Source organism: Rutidosis leptorrhynchoides, chromosome 7 (genome assembly GCF_046630445.1).
Source record: "Rutidosis leptorrhynchoides isolate AG116_Rl617_1_P2 chromosome 7, CSIRO_AGI_Rlap_v1, whole genome shotgun sequence".
NCBI lineage: Eukaryota > Viridiplantae > Streptophyta > Magnoliopsida > Asterales > Asteraceae > Rutidosis > Rutidosis leptorrhynchoides.
In genome coordinates, this window is record NC_092339.1 from 58878574 (window position 1) to 58904185 (window position 25612).

At 31.4% G+C, this 25612-nt stretch overlaps 3 protein-coding genes across 4 annotated transcripts; 2 read left to right on the plus strand and 1 right to left on the minus strand.

Moving 5' to 3' along the window:
- Window positions 1–11801: 11801 nt before the first annotated feature.
- LOC139859272 (F-box/FBD/LRR-repeat protein At1g13570-like) lies at window positions 11802–12717 on the plus strand. The gene is made up of 2 exons (XM_071848069.1): window positions 11802–12512; window positions 12586–12717. The coding sequence occupies exons 1-2, from the start codon at window positions 11802–11804 to the stop codon at window positions 12715–12717; spliced, it is 843 nt and encodes a 280-aa protein (XP_071704170.1).
- On the plus strand, window positions 12190–14920 carry LOC139858656 (F-box/FBD/LRR-repeat protein At1g13570-like). Of its 2 annotated transcripts, XM_071847491.1 has the most exons (4): window positions 12190–12512; window positions 12586–12705; window positions 13843–14001; window positions 14412–14920. In XM_071847491.1, the coding sequence occupies exons 3-4, from the start codon at window positions 13918–13920 to the stop codon at window positions 14715–14717; spliced, it is 390 nt and encodes a 129-aa protein (XP_071703592.1). In that variant the 5' UTR covers window positions 12190–12512; window positions 12586–12705; window positions 13843–13917; the 3' UTR covers window positions 14718–14920. The 2 variants fall into 2 exon arrangements, with proteins under 2 accessions (XP_071703592.1, XP_071703591.1); XM_071847490.1 differs by having other exon boundaries at window positions 12190–12705.
- A 967-nt stretch (window positions 14921–15887) lies between these two features.
- Window positions 15888–21999, minus strand: LOC139859273 (uncharacterized). The gene is made up of 14 exons (XM_071848070.1): window positions 21972–21999; window positions 20540–20751; window positions 20138–20327; window positions 19846–19918; window positions 19264–19411; window positions 18889–18998; window positions 18596–18736; window positions 17723–17864; window positions 17510–17653; window positions 17254–17411; window positions 17076–17150; window positions 16691–16829; window positions 16283–16546; window positions 15888–16186 (listed from the first exon to the last, which is right to left on the minus strand). The coding sequence occupies exons 1-14, from the start codon at window positions 21997–21999 to the stop codon at window positions 16025–16027; spliced, it is 1986 nt and encodes a 661-aa protein (XP_071704171.1). The 3' UTR covers window positions 15888–16024.
- Between the last annotated feature and the right edge of the window lie 3613 nt (window positions 22000–25612).

Sequence of the window (25612 nt, forward strand, 5' to 3'; positions counted from 1 at the left end):
TTTTTACAAAAGCGAAATTTTATAAAAGTAAACTAAATTTTTTTTTATATATAGCGCTTCCGGCGTTTAAGCAAGAATTGTCCCCGGTAGCGGCGCCAAAAATACTTGATGTTATGCGAGGTGTATATGAAATAGCTTATATTTTACTAGGAAAAACTATTAAAAACGATACAATTTTACACAAGATATTTATTTATTTATAGAATGGATATACCTAAACCTTGCTACAACACTTATAGGCAGTGTACCTAATCGTACAGTAGTGTAGTTTTTAGTAAGTCCGGTTCGTTCCACAGGGAATCTTTTAAACAAGCTTAACGCTATATTAGTTTTAATTTATAAAAATACAAATATATATATATATAAGTAATATTATTATTATAAAAAGGGAGCTTTTACCGTTTAATGACCGGTTTATCGATTTTTAAAAATTTAGTCGCAGTTAAAACATAATGTAAAATATTAAAAATAAATATAACTTAATTTAAAGCGTAAAGTAAATAACGATAATGAAATTGAGATAAATAAAAGTACGATAATTAAAATATAATAATTAAAAAGTGCGATAATTAAAAGTGCAATTAAATACAATGACAATAAATAAAAGTGCGATAATTAGAAGTGCAATTAAATATGAAAATAAAGGAATTATGCTTATTTAAACTTCCGTAATCATGATGTTTGACGTGTTGATTTTTAGTTTATTCCCATGGGTTAATTGTCCTTTGTCCTGAATTATTTAATATGTCCGTCTGGTTTTTGTCCATAACAGTCCATCAGTCATAAATATAAAGTGCGAGTATCCTCGTCAAATTGTCCTTATATCTGAAGTTAAATATTCTAAATAATTGGGGACTTAAACTGTAACAAGGTCTTAATACTTTGTTTAATAATTACACCAGGATATCGACTGCGTGTAACCCAAGGTTTTAATACTTTGTTAACAATTACGCCAAGTGTCCTTGTACATAATTTCACCCCTGTTTTAATAATTCCATAAACTATTAATCCATTCCCGTGTCCGGTTAAATGAACGATTATTCGTACTTATAAATATCCCGCCCATCGTGTCCGATTGAGTGTATATGGTTATTTATAGGTACGTCCAATTGTAAATCTTTATATTAAAATTAACAAACTATCATTTAGTTAAACAAATATAAAGCCCGTTAATAGACCATAGTCTAATTTCCACAAGTGTCGTTCTTTTGTCCAAACCCCAATTATGGTACAAAGCCCAATTACCCAATTTTAATTATTTTAGCCCAACATCATGATTACTTCGTCTTAAATAAGCATAATAATAACTTAGCTACAAGATATTAAATTAAAAAGGTTGAACATAACTTACAATGATTAAAATAGCGTAGCGTTACACGGACAGAATTTCAACTTACACCCTTACAACATTCGCTAACATACCCTTATTATTAGAATTTAAAATTAAAATTAAAATATATATATATATATATATATATATATATATATATATATATATATATATATATATATATACGTTGAGATATAGAGAGATGGATGATATATGATGTGCAAAAACTGCGAATTTATAGGCATGTAGGCCGTCACCTACCTCCATGCGATCGCATGGCTTTTTGCCTTCCAGGCCATGCGATCGCATGGCCACTTTTTCCAGCTCACAAGACTTTGTTTCTTTGTATGCCGACGGTTTTTATAAATAAATATAATATATAAATAATTATAAGAATTATTTAAATATTATATTATATTTATGTGCATAGTTGACTCATAATTTTTAGTCCGTTGCGTCGAGCGTTGAGAGTTGACTCTGGTCCCGGTTCCGGATTTTCGGACGTCCTTGCGTACAATTTAATATCTTGTATTTTACGTTTCGCGTCTTGTACTCTTGTAATTTTGAGACGTTTCTCATTAATAATTGGAACCTCTTTGATTGTACTTTGTACTTTTGAGCTTTTTGGTCGTTTGCGTCTTCAATTCATCGAATCTGTCTTTTGTCTTCACCTTTTATTATTTAAACGAATATCACTTGTAAATAGAACAATTGCAACTAAAAGCTTGTCTTTCTTGAGGGATAATGCTATAAAATATATGTTCGTTTTTAGCATTATCAATGATGATGGTGATCTGTTAGGGTTAAAGCATATTTGACGATTGAAGATGATGATGATGACGTATGTGACACATAATGATAATATGATTATGGTGACCCTTGATGATGAGAATTATGATTACAGAAATAATTGTGATCATGATAATAAGATAGGTATGATGATGATTGAGTTTTCAAAGAGAAACAAATAGATATATATCTATATACTTTAATCTGGGGATTAAAAACAGAAATTATAGAGCGGAGCAATTAGTTTGGTGTCGTGTGGGGTTAACGAGAGGTCTTGGGTTCGAGCCCGGGCATGGGCAGTTATTTCTTATTGGAGCTTTTTCTTGTAAGGTAGTATTATTATTATTATTATTATTATTATTATTATTATTATTATTATTATTATTATTATTATTATTATTATTATTATTATTATTATTATTATTATTATTATTTAGTATTAAGTATTAGTTATTATTATTATTATTAATAGCACTATTATTATCATTACTATTATTATTATAAGCATTATTATTATTATTAATATCATCCTTATTATCATTGTTAGTAAAAGTATTATTTTTATTATAGATATTATAGTTATTATTATCATTATCATTTTTATTAAAAGTATCATTAATCATTAATATTAAGGATTATCATTTTTATTAAAGTCATCAATATTACTAAAATTATCATTAAGATTATTATTATTATTATCAATATTATTATTATTATCACTGTTATTATTATTTTCATATTAACAATATTATTATTACAAATAAATATTTTCTATATAAGAGTATATTTATTACAACTAACATAGTAATACATATAATTATATATATTAAAATTATTTATATAAAGACTTACATATAACAAATTATTGATTTTTAATATAATATTAATCATATATACATACATATATATATATATATATATATATATATATATATATATATATATATATATATATATATATATATATATATATATATATATATATATATATATATATATATTAATACAAATTATATATATAAGATATATAATCTAAGATATAATATATAACTATTTGATTACCATTATATGTGTTAATATATATATATATATATATATATATATATATATATATATATATATATATATATATATAGGTTCGTGAATCCGAGGCCAACCTTGCATGGTTCAGTTCCGTCGTATGCATATTTTTACTACAAAATATCGTATCGTGAGTTTCATTTGCTCCTTTTTTAAATGCTTTTGCAATATATATTTTTGGGACTGAGAATACATGCGCTGCTTTTATAACTGTTTTACGAAATAGACACAAGTAATTGAAACTACATTCTATGGTTGAATTATCGAAATCGAATATGCCCCTTTTTAGTCTGGTAATCTAAGAATTAGGGAACTGGCCCCTAATTGACGCGAATAATAAAGATAGATCTATGGGCACTAACAAGCCCCAGTCAGAGAATTTGAACTGCTTTAGTACTTCGATTTTATCATGTCCGAAGGAAGTCCCGGAATAATGGGGATATTCTATATGCATCTTGTTAAGGTCGATTACCAGGTGTTCACCATATGAATGATTTTTATCTCTATGTATGGGATGTATATTTATGAGAAATGGAAATGAAAATCTTGTGGTCTATTAAATTAATGAAAATGGTCGTTTATGATAAAATAATGAACTCACCAACCTTTTGGTTGACACTTTTAAGCATGTTTATTATCAGGTTTGAAAGAAACCTTCCGCTGTGCATTTGCTCATTTTAAAGATATTACTTGGAGTCATTCATGGCATATTTCAAAAGACGTTGCATTCGAGTCGTTGAGTTAAACAAGAATATTATTAAGTCATTTATAGTTTGGATATATTATGAAATGGTATGCATGCCGTCAACTTTCGATGTAATGAAAGTTTGTCTTTTAAAAACGAATGCAATGTTTGTAAAACTTATCATATAGAGGTCAAATACCTCGCAATGAAATCAACTATTGTGAATCGTTTATAATCAATATGAACGGGTTGTTAAAAAAAAAAAAATTAAATGTAAGGAATTTTTTTTTTTTTACAAAATATAGAGGTTTTGGGGCAACATATAGAGTTTTTTTGAGCAAAATTTAGAGGCTTTTGAGCAAAATACGAAGGTTTTAAGGAAAAATATGAAGGTTTTGGGGCAAAATATGAAGGGTTTGGGGCAAAAAAAAATTCCACCTGGGGCAAAATCGAAAAACCGAAAAAATTTACACTAAAATTTCGAAATCAAGTGTAAATTTCGAAATCGTCGGGGGCGGCTGACCCCACTTGACCCCCCTCCCTCCGCCCCTGGTTATGGCTATGGTTGTTTGGGTTGTCTTCCACCACCTATTTCAACCCATATGCGGCTACGGATCCATTAAAGTCTCACTTTTCGGCGGTTCTCCACCCTGTTGGTGGTGGCCACCAACTGTTTGTCGTGAAAGGAGTTTTTGTGCTACTGTATTTTTTCCTTGTTCTCCTCCTGGTTCTCGCGGTGTTCGGTGGTGCACCACCCTGTTGGTGGTCAGTGGCGGTACTAGGATTTTTTTCACTGGGGGCAAAAAAAAATTAAAACCGTAGCAAATTTTTTGGGCAAAATATGGAGGTTTTTGGGCAAAAAATAGAGGTTTTTAGGCAAAATTTGAAGGTTTGTGGGCAAAATTTGAAAGTTTTGAGGTAAAATTTAGAGATTTTTGGGCAGAATTTGAAGGTTTTGGGGCAGAATTTGAAGGTTTTTGGGGCAAAAAAATAATCCAACGGGGGCAAAGTCGAAAAATCTAAAATTTTTACACTGAAAATTGCAAATCCACTGGGGGCGGCTGCCCCCGCTTGTCCCTTCATAAAATCGCCCTGTTGGTGGTGGCCACTAATGGGTATCGAATTTTGTCTACGGTTGCCTAGTGGCTGTGGTAGTCCACCACCCAGTTGGTGGTGGCCACCGTTGGAGGCCAGATTATGGTGGAAAGATAGCGAGCTGATGACGACAGTTTAGGGTGGGCCACCCATTATGTTGGCGGTGGCCACCGGTAGTTGTCTGTTCTGATATGCTTCCAATGATGGTGTGGTGGTTTTTTCACCTCGTTGGTGAAGGACACTAACGGGAGCTGGAGGATGGTAGGTGTTGAAGTGAGATCAGGGCGCGATGGTTGTTGTGGGGTCCGTGGTGGTTTTGGGTTTCTGTCGTCGGGGGTTCGGGTGTGGGTGTTTTCCTTTTTGGGGTGCCTTCGATTCTGACTAGGGGACGATCTCCTTGTTAGAGATCTGGTTCGCGATCCGGGGGATTCAGTGATTTTGCGGATTAGGCTCATCTTCAAATGGTCTGGGCTGTCGCGTGTTGCTGGAGTTTTTTATTGTTGTGAAATGGCGGGCGGCGATCTACCGTCTTTGTTTATTGTATCTGTTTTGTTATGTTTTTTAGTGCCAACTGTTTTATAGGTTTATTGTTTGTTAGCTTGTTAGACATATATTTACATTCCTAATCTTTTCGTTCCGTGTTGTTGGCTGAAATTTGATTTAGGTTATTTTTTATTGTCTTTCATTTTGGCTAGGCTGTAAATTTTTTTTATATTGGTTGTACTTGTTGATCTTCGGATTCGTTCATTGTTATTACGTTTTTTCGCTGAAAAATAAAATTAGATTGAAATTGAAATTGTAACTATCAAATGTAAATTTTTGAAATATTGACTCAACTGAATAAAGCTTAACGAGTTAACGTGTATCCATCATGAAAACCCTTTCTCTTAATGTAGATAATAGATTACTAATTAATTTTTTCTCCAGAGATCGTTATGATCTGTTTAATGTTATACTATTGAAACTTCGATTCTTTTATATATACATATTAATATTTATACCAAAAAAAGATAAAAGATTACTAATGGCATCAACATGTATAAAGATATTGTATATTTTCGTGAAGGACTTTGCTAAACGTAAATTATGTTTAAGCATATCATATATAAGACTACTCGACCTACTTCATCAACTTTTTTTAACGTCACATCAACTTTCCTCTTTCTACATTTTCACTATTTCCTCCCATAACACTCTCATAACACACAATTGCCAATCATAACATACTTCTTCAATTTTTATTATTTTTTATTTATTATTATTATTACTACTATATTAAATTCAACATATATTGTAATATAATATAAATATGTTATAAATCAAATAACCATTAAAATTTTAAAATCAAAAAAGTACTCATTGTTTATATAAAATAAATTAGAGAGTATAAATTTGTTGAAACCATTGTAGTCACTACTTTTAGTTGTTAGTGAGTCCCACATATATAATTAAAAATTAAATTAAATCACTACTGCCGACTCATCTTCTTCATCTTAAAAAAATCATCTTTCAAGTTCATCTCATATTTTCAAATTCATCGATCAAAAAGTTAAAGGAATTTTAAAACTATGCTTGAAAAGGGCATAAATAAAGGAATTAAAGCTCTATGCCCGTTTGAAATGGAAAAATAGATAAAAATCTTTCCTCACATCTGCTATTTCAAGACAAATCGGAGGGCGAAATAGGAGAAATAAATTGAGGGCGGCCTATAGTATGGTGAATGTTATCGGTGCCCTCAATAGCATATCGAAGGGCGGCTCCCAAATATGACCGTTGAAAGTGGTCTAACTAGCATAATATAATTCCTTATATAAAACACAATGTTGTCGTGAATAATTATTATCATTAATAATACTAAATAGGGAAAGTTTTTTTTTATAACTAATTGTAGAATATTTGAATGAATTAGTGATAATTAAATGCAAAACGACATAAACGAGAGTTTTAATATATAAGGATTAATTTTGCTTCATTTTGCATTTTTTTTAACTAATTATATTATATTATATTATATTAATATATATTATATTATTACTATATATCTAAAAAGTATAGTCCAAATGAATAATCAACTTTAAAGTGTTCACAAATTGCCCCAAACTTTATATTTTTATAACTCAACTTCAACCTTTATAATAGTTACCTCCATACTTTTTTTTAACTTACCACAATTTTTTTTACATTTTATAATTTAACCATCAAACTCCTCATTCATTACAAATCGTTCACACATTTTTCACTATCTAATAACTACTCACTATTATTAATATTATTATTATCAAATCAATCGCATAGTTTTTCACTTTATTATTGTTTACTTTTTTCTCTCATTACAAATTAACCATGTAACTGATTTTTTAATAACAGTTTTTTTGTTATATATATATATATATATATATATATATATATATATATATATATATATATATATATATATATATATATATATATATATATATATATATATATATATATATATATATATATATATATTATAAATAGTTTTTCTATTTTATTAAATAGTTTGTACCAATCGTTGATGTACGTCTCACTTTATTGATTGAGCATTTGAGTCTTTTCTCTACAAGAAGAAAACTAAAACAAAAAATGATGAATAATTACTTTCAAGCTTATTACAAATCAATTACATAACTATTTTGGGTCCTTTTCGATAAAACGAAAAATGAAACAAAAAAATGATAAATAGTTATTTTAACAATAATTAGCTATGTAAGGTGAAGAACCGGCGCAAAGCCAGGTCGCCCAACTAGTTTAAGACTATTACAAAGTTGAATGTGTGCAATATAGTTTTAGTATTTTAGGGTAGATTACGTTTCCTTAAGATAGATCTCTAGAAAAATGAAGACTGAATAGAGGTGACATGTTAGCGTGAATTTGTACCTAACTAGATTAATATGGAGATGATGGAGGGTTTTACTTTTAGTGTTGAGCTTTTGGGTTGTTAATCTTTTAATCAAGTGTAAATGTAGTCGATCTGCTTCAAGCGAACCTTTGATCTGGTGTACGTATGTTTTGTTTCACGAGGTTATGATGAAAATTTTCACACTAAAAGAATCTATTAACTATTGTTGATATAAATATTAAACATAACGTGATTATAAGATTATGAATATGCGAACTCATGATTGAACAACTATTGTTCAGTGTTCAATTATTCAGTTCTTTAGTCATGCTTTTAAGTATTAATTAATATATGAAAAATTTAACATAAATGATCCCGATTGTATTTATTTTGTTTGTACAAAACTCGGAGTAAAACACGTGAATAATATTAATATATCATTTCTTTGAACGACAAACGCGTACACCAATTAAATCATTCACGAAGTGACCCGAACTCATATGTGGTTATGGTGCTTCTTATTCTTCACACGACGCATGGAAAAAATGCTGGAGTGGTTGATCTCTTAGTTTGCGTTTGATAAAATTAAATAGAATAAATTAGTGCTAAATAATTTGAATGATTTAAAGTCTCTAAATGAATTTGGTTCTGAATGAAAATAAATTGTTTAATAATCATTTTAAATTAACGATATAAACCCGGTAAAATTACCTTATCAAAGTGTTACATGAACAAAAATTCAGTATACAAGTTTGTTAATTGTTTTGGATATGATTTGAATAATATACGATAGAAAGTTCAAGTACTTATTGGTGAAATGATTCTCAAAATGAATTTTTAACATCAACTAGTACTCTATTTATATGGGATTGAGTTTTATTTATGTGGAATTGGGTTTTGTTTGTTATTGTTGTTGTTATTTATATTACATCAATACTAAAATTTGTTTCTCCGAATGATCGAATCCTATGAATTCACGGGTATAAACCGATAATTAATTAAAACACAACTTAATAAGTCGGTAGTTCATTATCAAACCAAACTTAATAACTCTTCACTAACGAACGTGACTACCAAACCGAAGGCTAAATACATAGCCATGAAAATTACAAACGTGGGGCATAACAATCCCAATAAACATCACCCATTTACCATTTCAAACTAATTATTTTACTATATTATCTAATATACAAAAATTGTGAATAGTGATTAGGGTCATTTTCATCATTTCATCATTTTTTTAATTCTAATTAAATTTCACTACATCACCAAAGACCTCAACACTTTTTTCAAATATTCAAATCGACCCCTCAAACAGGGGGTAAAGTGTCAAATAACCATTATAATAAAAAATCTTAAATAAACTCAACCCAAATATTCAACGAGTCATATTTTCTCGCTCGCAACGAGTTAAATTTTCTGACACCATCGTTAAACTCGAAATAATTTTAGGAACACAATGTCACTAACTATACGCAAAACGGACGCTTTTAAAAAACGCTAAATATTTGGGGTACTTTTCATACACGTTGATTTTGAGTTAAATTTTTAAAAGTAGATAATTACATAGCTAAACGCGGAGATGTGCATATATTGTTAATTTAAAATAACATTTAAATCTTTCACGGATTATACCTTTTAGTTCGACTCGAGTTGCGCTTCAACGACATCATTCTTTAGCCACGAAATAATTTTACTAATTAAACGCAATAAAATACATTGAAAACCGAACCCCCGGCGCGAAACGAGAGTTCAACAACTAGTATAACTAATAGACAAAATTTGTCTTATTAGTTATGAATAGTACTATTTAATATTTCATTTTTCACACACCCAACCCCCTAACTTTCATTAAAATACAAATCGAACCCCCCCATTTTATAGTACTATTTAATATTTCATTTTTCACACACCCAACCCCCTAACTTTCATTAAAATACAAATCGAACCCCCCATTTTATACCTATATTTTAAAATATTATTTATCCCATCACTAACACTAAAAATATTGAATAATAACACTAAAAATATTGAATAATATTATTTATCCCATCACTAACATTAAAATATTACTTTTTTTTTGTCTCAAACGATAAAAAAGCAACTTTCATAAAATGAACAACCCTTCAATGCTACCAAAAGATGTCGAAAAATATTTTTTTTTACAAAATAGATCAACTAATTTTTTTTTTTTAAAAAAAACCCGAACGCTAAAAGAAACAACTTTCACAAAGGAACAACCCTTCAATGTTAGATGTCGAATTTTTTTTTTTACAAAATAGATCAACACTTTTTTTTAACTCGCATTCAAAACGGAGCCCCCGGCGCGAAGCGAGGGCTCCACAACTAGTTATATATCTAAAAGAGGGAGTGGAAGTGAATAGGAAACTTTAGAAGTTTCACAAACTTTTCCCAAACTCTTTATTTTTTACAATTCAAACACATTCTTTATAAAATTTAATTTCATAGTTTTTATAAACTTGCCAAAAACTTTTCACATTTCATAATTTTTCCATAAAACTTCTCATTCATTATAAATCGCCCACACAATTTTCACTAACTAATAACTATTCATTGTTTAAATCATTGAGTATTATTATTATTATTATTATTATTATTGGAAGTGAATAGGAAACTTTAGAAGTTTCACAAACTTTTCCCAAACTCTTTATTTTTTACAATTCAAACACATTCTTTATAAAATTTAATTTCATAGTTTTTATAAACTTGCCAAAAACTTTTCACATTTCATAATTTTTCCATAAAACTTCTCATTCATTATAAATCGCCCACACAATTTTCACTAACTAATAACTATTCATTGTTTAAATCATTGAGTATTATTATTATTATTATTATTATTATTATTATTATTATTATTATTATTATTATTATTATTATTATTAAATCAATCACATACTTTTTCACTTTTATTATTGTTTAACTTTTTTCCTTATTATAAATTAACTACATAACTCATTTTTTAATAACTGCTTTATTGTTATTATATATATATATATATATATATATATATATATATATATATATATATATATATATATATATATAGTTTTTATCAATCGTTGATGTACGTCTCACTTTATTGATTGAGCATTTGGATCTTTTCTCTCGATAAGACGAAAAGTAAAATAAAAAATGTTGAATAATTACTTTCACGCTTATTACAAATCAGTCACATAATTATTTTTGGTCATTCCTCGACAAAACGAAAAAAATGATAAATAATTACTTTCTCAATAATTAGCTATGTAATTAATGTTAATCAAGGTTGAAAAACTGGCGCAACGCCAGTTCGCCCAACCAGTTGAAATGAAATTGAATAAAGGGCAAATAAGACCAGTGGCTAGAGATGTTATTTTGGTTAACAGCTGGAAATTATAAACATTCATTCATTTCTCAACAAAATAAGCCCTAAACTGGATTTTAAACAACAAATCATCCTTACTTGCTGATGTAGTTTGATCCACAGTCGACCTAGACACTTCAAAGGTAAACAATCGTGTTTTACTCTGTATGATTTTAGGGTAATTGTTTAACAATTAACTCTTGCTTTCTATTTCAGTAACATAGGTATCGTAATGTTTAGCTAACTGTAAATTAAGTAATTTATAAAAATAGTCCCAACTTCTGTTAAACTAATCATTTGACTCATAATTCAAACTACAATTAGCAAGAGTATATTAATTATCAAATATTACTTACTGATTGTTGGTAGGTGTGGGTGTTGATAGGCTTTGTTTTCATAAAATTTTGTATAGCAAAACCAAAAACTGTGTAGCTATGACATAAAGTAAATAAAATTTTGCTAAATTAGTTACTAATTGTGGGTACTTGAACTGAAAATTAAATTTTACCATGTGTTTGTACTAGGTTTATTTTGTGGATTTGCCTATTAAACTCTATTTATCTTAAATTAAGTTTAGCACTAATTTTGCAATATGAATTTGTGTTTCAAGATGAATGCTCAACGTTTATTGTTAGATGGAACGATCACAACCCTTCCTTCAGACATAATTGAAAACATTATGTGGCGTCTACCAATTGAAGAGGTAGTAAGGACAAGTATCCTCTCTAAGGAATGGAGGTACAATTGGACCAAAATTCCTAAAGTTGTGTTTACTGAGGAGATGTTTGATGAATCAATGGATGAAAATCAGCTGCCCGTTATCGAGCAAGGACTTGAAGAACCAAAAAGTGAAAGGAAAAAGATGAGTAGGAGATGTAAACTTTTCTATGCTATAAACAAATTCCTGTTACTACACCACAGGCCAATAGTTGACTTCACCATATCCATGAGTTCATCTGACTCGAATGTTGACTCTGTGGAAATCGACCAAATATTACTTCATTTGTCGAGAAAGAATACGGTCAAGAAAATTCATTTGAGTTTTGGTTGTGGTAGTTTTAATCAACAAAATAGAACTTCATTTCTCGAGGGACAAGACGATGGATTATTGCTTTTTTATAAGCTACCCTTATGCATTTTCTCGTTTCATCACCTATATCTTTCTGGTTGTGCTATTTTTAAACCACAAACATTAAACAGATTTGGTAGCCTTACAACCTTATTGTTGGAGAATGTTGTCATTAATGATAAAGCACTTGTGCACATCTTATCCAATAATCCACTACTAAAAAACTTAACAATGGTATGTTAGTTGTTACTAGAGTATCTATCCTCATGGACTTCAATTACTTATTGAAATGTTTAAGTTATTGCAGCTTAAAGGAGCCAATGGTTTTGTGTATTGTAAAAAGGATGACCATGCCACCACCCTCGTTGAGCTATTTCAGTTCTTACCTGTAATCGAACATCTTGTTCTTTGTGTTCGGGGCATTCAGGTAAATTTATAATCGCTATATGCAATGGATTTAACATGGAAACTTGGTTTTTATATATATATATATATATATATATATATATATATATATATATATATATATATATATATATATATATAGGGGCAGGATCAACGGGGATGTAACCAATCGGGGGGAAGCGGGGGAAGCAATTTTTTTTTTTTTTTTTCGTTTTTTTTGGAATTTTTTTTTTCAGGCATCAAGATCACACGAAAATATGAACATTTAGAAAAGACACTTCGTGATGAATGTTATTATTTAGGCGGGAAAACGATCGACAAAAATAACATTCAAGATAATATTGTTCGTGAAGAATGTTAACGATTTTTTTTTTTTTTTTTTTTTTTTTTTTTTTTTCCTTTCATGTTTTGTGAAGTAAAATTTAGCCCGGTTTAGGGTTTAGGGTTTAGAGTTTAGGGTTTAGTGTTTTGGGTTTATGGAACTCTAAACCGTTCGTGTTAAAAACTCCATCTAAATCCTAAATCTAAACCCTAAATCTAAACCCTAAACCCTAAATTTCTAAACCCTAATATATAAACCCTATAAACCCTAATATCTAAACCCTAATATCTAAAACCTCAACATACGCTCGAAAAACACGATAATTGTTATATATTAGTTCTTCGAGCGTTTTCCCGCCAAAATAAAAACATTTATCACAAAGTGTCTTTATTAAATGTTCATATTTTCATCCAATCTATAATGTTTGTGAACAAAGTTCTTTCAAAAAACGAAAAAAAAAAAAAAAGATTTTGCTTCCCCCAGCTTGATTACTTCCCCATTGATCCTGCCCCTAAATGTTCATGTTTTGTGAAGCAAATTTTTTTTTTTTTTTTTCCTTTTTTTTCCTTTTTTTTTTTCAGGCATAAGATCACACGAAAATATGAACATTTAAAAAAGACACTTTGTGACGAAGTGTCTTTTTTAAATGTTCATATTTTCATGTGATCTTAATGTTTGTAAAGAAAAAAATTACTTCCCCAAAAAAGTGCTTCCCTCTTGATGATGACTATATATATATATATATATATATATATATATATATATATATATATATATATATATATATATATATATATATATATATATATATATATATTTGTTGGTCTATGATTGAAGTGTTTCATTAGAGTAGCGGTTCCATGAGAGCTTCCGGCTTCATTAGTCCACCTCAAATATTTATGTTTAGAAAGAATGCGTTTCCGTAATGATGATTGGTTGCGGTTTCTTGTTCTTATGATTAGAAGCTCCCCGAACATGGAGAAACTTAAACTAGTGGTAAACAACTAAAACCAATTCTATTTAGTTTTGAGTTAATTTTGTGTTTCATCTCTTTAAGCATATACCTTATGAAGTCAAATTAAAGGTTAATAAGTCACTAATTCTTATCCTTTTTTTTAAGAAACCACTAAAAGTCTAAAACCAATTCGTAATGGTACATTCCCTTTTGACACTCATATTAAAGGCGTCCTCCTTTTTATATTCCCCAACCATTATAATGATAAACCAATAAAATAAGTTGGCATTCTTATTTATGTGTAGAATATATTTGAATTACATTATCCGATCATCATGTTTATTTACTATATATGATGGCCCACCATTGATGGGTAAAATGGTTTTTATTGTTGTAGAATATATTTTTAACATAGTATTTGTTATTGTGATATTGTTTGTGATCCTTTTAGTGTTTTGAAGAGCATTTGACGGACTTAGATGATGACCTATTCTATGTTACAATGCAAGATTGTTCGGATATTTGGTTGGAACATTTGATTGAATTGGAGATTAGTGTTTTTGGCAATAAGAAGTTTGACTTGGAGATTGTGAAGCTTATTCTGGCCAAGTCGCCTAATCTCAAGACGGTCAGATTAATGGTTCACAATAAGGAAGATGAGTTGAAGTTGTTAGAAGCTCTGTTACCCTCCCCACGTGCATCACCAATGGTTGAAATCATTGTTGATTGTGTTGGTGCTAAAGAAGAAAGCGGTTAGATTAATAGATTAAAATCGCTTTACATCTTCTAAAACCAAGAGTGCTCACGATAGTTGTTAGCCCACCTCGATAGCGGTTGATCAATGTCTTTTTTTAGTTTTTTTATGTGGTTAATCTTTTAAGGTTTTAAAGTTGTAGGCTTTTAGGAGTTTGATCATATTGGGTTTGTCCTAAACTGATATTTTCTTGGACTAGTTTTATTTGGTAACTAGTCCGGATCCGGCCCGCGCGATGCGGCGGGGGCTTTCGGTCAGTGTATTCATATTTAACGTAGCGTTGTGTATTTAAAGAAGGAAAAACGGCTCATGTCTTAAGCGCCGTTTTAGATGTCGTTCTCTTAAGCGTTTTTAAAAAGTGTTCGTTTCGAACGTAGTTAGTTTCGTTTTGTTCATAAAATTTTTTCGAGTGTAACGGTACTGTCGGAAAAATTTAACTTGCGGCGAACAGAAATATACGGGCTGTCGTTGTGTTAAGCGTTTTTTAAAAAGTGTCCGTTTCGCGTATAGTTAGTCCCGTTGGGTTCGTGAGACTTTTTCGAGTGGAACGGTGTTCTCGGAAAAATTTAACGCACACCGAGCGAGATGATAGAGCCCGTTATAAATTTGGGGGAATTAATTTATTTTATTTTAATAAAATTATATGTTTACACTTTCTACCCCTGCAAAAGTGTAAACCTGAAAGACTGTTGTGTAAATTGAGCCGATTTTGAGAGACCGATTGTAGTGTGAACGCAAACTCAAAACTACAATCCGAATCAACTGAAACTACATAGTTAGCCATGACTTTTAGTATGTAAATGTTTGTAGTGTGAGCGCAAACTCAAAACTACAATCCGAATCAACTTAAACTACATAGTTAGCTGTGACTTTTAGTATGTAAATTAGCCATGACTTTTAGTATGTAAATGTTTGTAGTGTGAACGCAAACTCAAAACTACAATCCGAATCAACGTAAACTACGTAGTTAGCCGTGACTTTTAGTATGTAAGTGTTAATGTTAATGTTAATGTTAATGTTAATGTTAGTTAATGTTAATGTTAATTAATAATAATACGGATCCATATTTGAATTTGAGCTTCATCTTTATCTTACACTTATTTCAAGCTAAAAAGATAATGATCCGAATTAATATGACTCGACTCAATAGATTTAGATGGAACTAATAATAGAAGTTACTTTTTCTATAAAAAAGAGTAGAAAATCTCTCTAAAACAAACATGAAGATATAAGAATCAATCATACTTTTCATTCATTTCATGTTAATCTTATGCAAGTTTAAAAACAGCTCACAAACAGTGTTTCGAACTTTAGTCTGCTTTCAAAGCCTGAGTGATTTCCCAAATAGCTTCATCATCATCATAATTCAGCATTAATCTGTCACTACTCCCAAAACCCTCTCGTTTGCTGTTAACCAATGCCACAATAAACCTCTCATCTTCTAGAGAAGATGGATACATTATTTGCTCGTCCTGCAAGTAACAAACAACACCGTTGATGACATCATATATTTGTTATGTTCAATATTAGCAACTGTATTGGGATAAAGTAGTTTGAAGAGATAATACCTCGGGCAAGTTACAATATTCATCTGGAGATATTTGCAGAAGCTCGATTGCCGTATGGCCTGTGCACCATGCCAAAACTTTGCCACTATTGTCTGCAATTGTGACTTTCAAATGGAAACTACGAACGACGTCATCATCACAACGACAACCACAAAACTTGCATTCAAACCCGATAGTTTTTGTAACATTATGTCCGCATGACGCATGCAAATATCTCAAATTTACATGACAATATTCGATCTGGTCTAGCCGAATTTGACACACCTGAAAAGGTTAAGCACAAGTTAATAAATCTCCAAAAATGCAATATTTTGACTTTAAAAAGTCAAACATGGCTAAGCTTTCAGGACTGCGTCTTATAAATAAAATGCAAGTCAAATTAATTGCGCCAAACAAACAAAGACATACGTGTGTGCGGCTACTATTTTCCGAGAGATCCAAAATGATAGATGACTTGTGAAGGCACGCAGAATTTAGCAAAGCTGGTAAGCAACTCAGGTTGACGAAAATACATACACCTTCGTTCTCGTGCCATGAAACTTCAATGCTGATTTTCATATCCACAAATATTTAAATTTAAATTATATTCAAGTAACAATACATAAATGTACTAATCTACTTCCTCTATTTCTAAACAATAAAGAGCCTAATACTGATCTTACAGATTCAAACAATATCTAGTAAGATTAGCTATGGCTTAATAAACAATTCATGTTAAAGCTTTAGTACTAAACAATATATAAGCTTAGGATAATTACTTAATTAGTAATGGCATTATAAATTATGACCTCACCTTTTGTTTTTTGTGATAGAGCATGTCAAGCCAGAAATGTATACCGTGTGACCAATGCCTATTTTCCCCAATGACCTAACAATAATAAAATGCATCAAAAAATTATCTTTTTCTTAGAATCTCAGTTCAATGTAGTTTTAAATAATATAGAAAATTAAAACTATAACTATAACTATACCAAGATTTGACAAAATGTAGCCTGGCCCAAATTCCTCCGGTTGCATCTTCAACTCTCAACAAAAAGGTGGATTCTTGATTATTAAATCTCTTAATATCTGTAACCACACCGTATATGCTTACACTAGTCATCTTGTCTCGAAGATCAGACACAAACAACTGTAACAGTACACAAAAACGGGCTCAAGATCACATACGAGATCATCTCAGCTTGTGTTCTTGTTTGGTAATTTATTAAAAATGATAACTGTACTTACTCTAAAAGGATAGTTACCGAAGTCAATGGCGCCTCGAGAATCACAGGGCAAAGTTACTTGAGAAACTTTAGGTCCTTGACTCGGGTCAACAGCAGTCAACAGTTTTGATCCTTGGTAATGATTTTGAGTTGATGCTAAAGATACCTATCGAACTACTCATTGTTAAATTAAATTTTACATTTTTAATATGGTGGGAAAATTAAAATTTGTTACCTGTTCCTCGTGTCGAATGAACGGCACCAAATAGAGTTGAGTTACAGTCCCGTATTCAAGACATATCTCATGAGACGAATCCAAATTACTGTCGATACAACTTGAAACGTATGGCCGATCTAGTGCCAGCCAACTTCCTACACTGCAAGAAAACGTCAGGTGCCACGTCATCATTTTTGACCAGGTGTGATTAACTTATATCAGACTCTACCTAATATTTCATTTTGGTTCAGTGGTGATTTGTTTAGATCAAACATTTTAGTTCTGCATTCAGATTTAAAAGGATTAGATTCAAACACTCGGATTTATTCAGATCTTTTGAAGAAATCACAACTGACTTTCACAGCATCTAACCTTATTTCTAGCAATAATAGAGGGGGAAAAATATGTATATGTACAGTATATATATTAAATCAAGATAAAATTAAATAAAAAATCACATCACAAACTTTTTGTGCAAAATTTCACACATTTATAAAGCATGGTATCATATTAATGTTTATTCTCTTTCCTAACACAAGTATTAATGTTTAATGTTTATTCATTAAAAAAAAAGATGGTTTGCTTTTCATGAAATCTATAACTCCCTCCGTCCCAAAATAACTATTCTATTTTGACTTTTGAAAGTCATACTTTTTCAACTTTGACTTTAGATATTATTGTTCGTGTTACATACTTAATGAAAAATTATTCCAATGAGAACACGTTTAAAACCCTATCCATTGTAACAAAATTCATCAAAATATTATATCACATAAACAAAATTATTTTAAGTCAAAGTTCAAAAAAAGACCTTCAAAAGTCAAAATGGGACAGTTATTTTGAGACAAAGGGGGTAATATTTACCCGTAATTAAGATAAGATGTTATTTACCTGAAAAGATTGGCAAGCACAACCTGATCACCCCATAGTAGAAATTTTACCCTGAAATTATCATTATCTACAAGACTAATTTGTTTCCTCTGCAAACTACCGAACTTCCCCTGAACTTCCAAAGGTCCAATAGATTCGATCCTGCACAACTTTGACGATATAATTTCTAGTCTTCGATTGATTACACAGGAACTAAATTACATATTGTATATATCATATATTCTCCAAAAGAAACTTATAAATCAGAAGCTAATGTGGTCAAACTTGAATTAGAATGGGCGGGTTTGACTTACCTAGCGTATAAAGAATACGAGACTCCTTGGTTAACTGCATCAGCAGAAACAGAACACAAAGTATCAGAGCAAAACTGCGCTCCAAGCAGCATTGCGTCATCGTCTTCATCCTGTCGGTAATCACCACAGTCAAAACGCTTGTACGGTCTCATTTTATGGCCCGAAACTGTGCATTTTGATATTTGCTAAAACAAGAAATGCATTTTAACTTTGGAACACGGTCTGTAATTTGTATGATTAAACTTCGTGCGAAAATATATAGCTTACTCTAATCTAATATTAATATTAATATTAATATTAATTATATCTAATCCTCGTTGAAATGTATGGTCTGCCAAATATATACGGGCAAACAAAAAAAAGCTTTAACATTACCTCATCTAGTATTATAAGTAAATATTCTGTTGGTAAAAGTCGTAGATGACCAGATCCACGAGAGGTTGTTCGAAGATAACATCCCGTAAGAAAAATCTGCCGTCCTTTTCTCAGAATCCCATTTTTTTTATCAGCCAAATCGTAAAACCTGTTGAAATGCTCCTATTAAAATATGATATTCAATAGTAAAAGAAGTACAACCTATACCTTATACAACTTTTATGAATAACAGTAATTAAATAGGTCATATTTGACAAGATGTGGCAATTTCAACCCATATACTTATGAATTGGTCAGCTTGGGTTTCTTTTTCATCACACGCGTCAAAGTGAACAAAGATATTAAGGTTGACACAAACTAAACCATAACTCAACTATGACCCAATCTGACCCATTACTGAACCTGCCCGTCTAGTCACCTTTATCTTAAACTTTATTCTCGAAAACGGCATTGTTGTGATTTTTGAGGGGCTTCCAAGCATGTATATTTTTGTGATTTTTTCATGGGATTAATAGTGTAGTAAAATTTATAAGCATGTTATGAACAAATTTAAACTTCAAGTGATCATATCAATTATGTTACCTGCGATGGAGATAAAGATCAATGGTATTCGAGCTCCAAAAATCTCCTAAGGTAAGCATGTAAAAATTTGTCCCTGATATAATGACCAAATAATACTATACTCAATATATGATACAGAGTGAAATACTTGAGATACGTCTTTCGTGAACGATTAAAAAACGAATCATGTCCCCTAATCCCTACGCAACATTAAAAGTAGAATGGCAGAATAATACTAATACACAACAATCATAGGTATGATATAATATGTAAAGTAAACAATATTCACAATCAATTATGGAGATTAAGTTACCTGGAAGAAGAAAAGCATCAACTACGACAACCTCAAGAACACTAGTTAACGACAAAAAATTCTTTTCGTAAATAGAATCGATCGTAATCGTGTTTGAAAGCTTTCCTCTCTTATGCTTCTTTATCATCTGATCAATACATTCTGGCCTTTTCTTCTTTGAATACCCACCTCTTTGATTCTCAGCCCATGCCTAATAACACAAACATCAAGTAGTCAAAATCAAAATTTTATATAAATATATAAAGGTCTAAAATTTCATCAAATTCCATCTTGAATAAGCTTTACAAACTCAATGGGTTGTGTCATTTTGTATCAAGTTGTAATCTTTAACGTTTTTTAACTATAGATAAAACCCTAAATCAAAATTGGTAAATTAAACATTTTTATGAATAAAATTAAAACCTGTGAAAGTTCAGAGAGAAGAATAGCAGGGGTGACGCCACTTGAATAAGCTTTACAAGTCTTTATGACCCGACCCGCAACCCAACTCCACGCGGGTCTATTCGAATCTTGTTCGTCAGTTACATCTTCTTCTTCCACTTCATTATCAATTGACATTGAGATTGGGGATAATATAGAAATAGCGTAATCGATAAAATTGATGAACGGATCATCTTCAACATCGTGATTATTAGAAATAGTGTGTTGCTGTTCAACCTCCATTGCGGCTATTGAACAGGATTTAATTGATTGATTTTCTGGTATGAGTAGCAAACTAAGTGGTTGTTACTGTAACCCTAGTTGGATTAATGTTTTGGCGGGATTTTGGAGAAAATATAGTAAAGGCAAACTTTCTTTCAATTAAAAAAAAAAAAAAAAACAACTTTGCTGACGACAACCAATAGTTTGCAAGTAAAATTAAGAAAATGACCCGTAAAATTACAGGTTTGTTTTAATAAAATAGTTTAACAATATGTTTTAGATATTAAGTAAACGTAAATGCTAAAGTCATTTAGTTTAATGACCCGTGGAACCACAGATTCCGACTAAGAAACTTGTCATTGTTTTTACAAACATATTGATATACTTAACTTGGTCAGAATAAATGAACTACATTTATTCTCCCACGACCTTCTTTCAATTTTCATCACAATTGCTATTTTTCTTGTCATAAAAGTCTACATTACAACATTTTATTAAGACGTGTATTTTGTATACATATGTAACGTAATTAATCCCGTAAAAAATCCATAGTTGAATAATAATAATATAATAATAATAATAATAATAATAATAATAATAATAATAAATTTTGCTCTAAAATTGAGTATTTATGTAACAACTCTGCTTTTTCCATCACTTCCGTTAACTTTATGTTAGTTGATTTAACGGCGATTATTTGACCTTTTATGTGTTTAAGTGTATTAAATACATACTTGATCCTTGGAGGGTTACGATAATTAATATGGATTTATATTAATTGATAAATATATTTCGGATAAAGAAATACGATAAAAACGATACGATTTGGATAACTACTTTTCGAGCAACGAAACGCTCGGGTTTATTTTAATAATTATTAACTTTTTAAAAATATTTAATTTATTGGATTTTTAATAAATTAAACGTTTGGTTGCGTTTTAACGATCGGTTTAGCGTTCCGGGCCTTCGGTACGTCTAAACGACACTTGAAACGAGCCACGATTATATGCTTTTGCAAAATACGAACCCGAGGACTCACCCCCATGGGCCATTCGGCCGAAACCCAACCCCCACCCCCCTTTAGTTTCTATTTTTGAGCTTGCTTGTTAATTAGTGGATACTTTAGGCCTAATTATATATTAGCTTGTAAACCTAACAACTGCCATATTATTCTAAACCTAAAAATCACAGCCGATCTCCTCCTCCTCTCCTCTGCTCATCGTCGACCAACCATCACCATACCATCACCTTCAATTTTCACCTTTTGATTAGACCTCGAACACGAAACTTGCAATTCTCTTCGTTCTCTACGCATAGGTGTAATCTATTTGACGATCAAAGGTATAATTTTACAAACCCTAGCTCTAAAAATTATGATTTTATAAAGTTTCATAGTTTATGTTGGTCAATTGCTCGATTCATCATGTTTGTATGTGTTGTTAGTCGTTAAATTGATCGTATTGAATGTTTTGTGTAAAAACCGAATTGTTTATTGATGATACTGATATGATGGACTTGTTTACTGTAGCGACCCCGACAAATCATCAAGTGACGGCGTCGACTACGTAGGTCCCATTACATGGTCATAAGTCTTTAAGACAACGTTTGACCAAAATATGTCGCATTCATTTCAATGTAAAAGGGTGTTTCAAGTTTACAAAAGAAGTTCGACGGCTAGTTACATTACAATGTTAAACGTACAATTGAAACCTATGCGACACAATTTAAAAGTAGCCAAAAAGATGCTCCAAATATGCATGTATACTCGACATCCAAGCAAGTAGCAAAAGAGTGCGGAAGCATGTATCACTTAAGCATTCAAAACCTGAGAAAAACATAGAAGAATCTGTCAACGAAAACGTTGGTGAAATCATAGGTTTAGTAAGTAAAATGTATTGGACCACAAGGTTCTTTATGAATTGCTTAACCAACATCGTTCACATTCCAAAATAGTATTTGTATCACGAGCACCCAATTATCAAGGCTTAACTGAATCTTCCCTCTGAATTTTTGAATTTAGTGTTAGAACTTACACTATACATTGTTGAAATTATATTTCATTCACTAACGGTAGCGAACCGTCTGAATGAGGGTTTGTTAAACCCGTATGGCCACACAACATAATTACACGCTTACACTTACACCCTGCAAGTGGAACTAATGATAATTGGATTGAGGACTTTTGTTCAAACTCGTATGCATCTTTGTATTCGTATTTGTTCACAATGTAAAAGCATGAAAAGTATATAAGTATGAAATGTATGTGTTTCTCAGCCCACGATGTAAAGAATAAAAGTGATTAAAAAAAAAAAAGTGGGACTATGATCTCACCTTTGATTGCAAGAGTAAATAAGTACTTCAACAAGTAATGTGCGCAAAGGACAACGCTAGCCTCGACCTAAACAAATAGGTTGTATCAATAACGATAGTCACGAAGGGTCAAAGTTGCTCAATTAGTCCTATGGCTCAACACGACTCGATTATGAAGCATGTGAAGCAAATAGTCAAGTTTCATGCAAGATACATGTATAGAAACAAGTTAGAAAGATTGCATAATCAATTGGTTAAGTTTGACAAAAAGTCAAACTTGGTCGGTCAAAGTCAACGAAAAAGTCAACATGTTCGGGTCGGGTCCCGGACTATTTTTCTATGCTAATTATTCATATATAAGTATATTAGAACAAGTTTCATGTGAATCGGAGGTCGATAGCTAGTCAAACATTTCGCGTGAAATGTGTCAAATGAAGCAGAATCTGGCCAGGCTAATCCGCGCGCCGCGCGGGGATGGGGCGCGCCGCGCCACCATCTGGGCAGACACTTTTCTGTTTTTCACAAGTATGCACGAGCTAAAACCAAATAACCACATCTTATGATCCGCAAACAATTAGAACATGTATCTTATATCATCGGAAAGGAAATTTGACGAGGAAAACACCTAAACACATTTCATCAAGCAATTCAACACTTACAACAACCCAAAACCGCATTAAACGTTCATAATCAATGTTTCAAGTTCTAAAAACGCATTTCATGATTCGGGCAACCAATTTACATGTATGATATGCCGTTTTGAAGGTAATCAAGCACACATTGCAACCAAACACTTATCAACAACAATTCATAGCATTTGATGCACCAAAAGTTCATATAAAGCTTATCAAATCCTAATCCAAGTTCACAAAATCACTAATCATGTTCTTGAAGTTTTCTTAATCAACCTATACACCAAAACGAAGCTAATGATACTAGTAACACAATTAAAACATAGACTTTAACAATCTAACAACATATGAGCATCCAAAACACAAGATTAAGCAAGCATTTTTCATATTCAAGCTAGTTACACCAAAAACAACAAATCGAGCATACAAATTACATACACGACATCACAATGAGCCATAGACACTAATTAACAACTTTATAACTCAAAAATCTCAAGAACACATAAAATTAGTGATTTTAGAAAGTTACCCAAATGAGATGAAGTTGGTATCAAATTGAAGAGGATGAAGAGAGGATTCCAAATATGTATTTTGTTTTGATTGAAGTTTGCTAGATCATGAATGGATGATGAATCTTTGTAATGGAGAATTTAAGAAAAATAGGGAAGTATTAAAGAAAAAGAGAAAATGGAGAGGATAATGAATGGAGGAGGTGGTTTGACCACTTTGACCTAGTCAAAGGTTTGGTCTTTTGACAAGTCTAGTCCCTCTAGTTTGTAATCGGGTGCGGGAATTAACCAAACGAATTATTTTAAGTTACACGAGAGTACGGGAGACGTTATAATCCAATAACGAAAATATTGTAAGAATGTAGCTAATGGAGGATACGAATCGAGATACCGAGGATATAAAATAAAAATAAAATAAGACGGCGTTAAAAATAATTTAACGGAAAAACGCGGGATGTTACATTATCCACACCTCAAAAGAAATTTCGTCCCGAAATTTAGTTGGAAGTAATAAGCGACGTCTCTTACTCGAGACCTAGTGTTGTAACTCTACGAAGGAGTGAAGGCACTTTCTTGGACATTCCACGAATTCGGATAGTCGGGGTGTTACGTAGTGTTGAGGTTTGGGTTCACGATCCATGATTTCAACCAGTTTTCCCATGAAGGAGAGTTTGTCATCAATGTTTGGTGCATCTAGAAGGATTGCACATTCCTGTTCCGCAGGACACGTTTCTAAGTTGTTACACGAAATGTAAGGTAAACGGAAACTTAATTGAGTCGGCAGCTCTAAACGGTAGGGAGCGGTTCCAATGCGCCCCAAGGTTTCAAAAGGATCAATATTGCGGATATAACCTTCCTCGATTTCCCAAATGGATTACACCTTTCCAAGGTGTAGTTTCTCAATATTACGCGGTCACACACTGGGACTTTGTGAGGTTTTCATCTAAGTTTGGTATAACTCTTATGGCAACTACGGGTCGTCTCGAGCCCTTCTCGGACTTGAATGATCTCAATTGTTGTTTCTTGATGAAGTTCAGATTTCGGTGTTTGCTTGCTACATGCGTTGGTCCAACGAATAGGGGTATGACATTTGCGGTCCTATAGGGTTTCGGAAGTGCGGCGTTAGTACACGAATGGTAACCGTAGTGGGAGAAATCAACTAAAAGCGACCATACAAGTTTGAAACATGTCCTTCCATGATGTAATTCGTTCGTTTGTTCAGTTCGTCGGTTTGTGGAAGATACGCGGTACATATGTCTAAGCGGGTTCCCAAGGTCTCTTGCGAAACTAGAAGTGATACGAGTATTTTGATCCGAGGTAATTGGCAATGGTACACCGTATTGGAAAAGAATTCCGTAAGATATGTTTGAACAAGTTAGTTA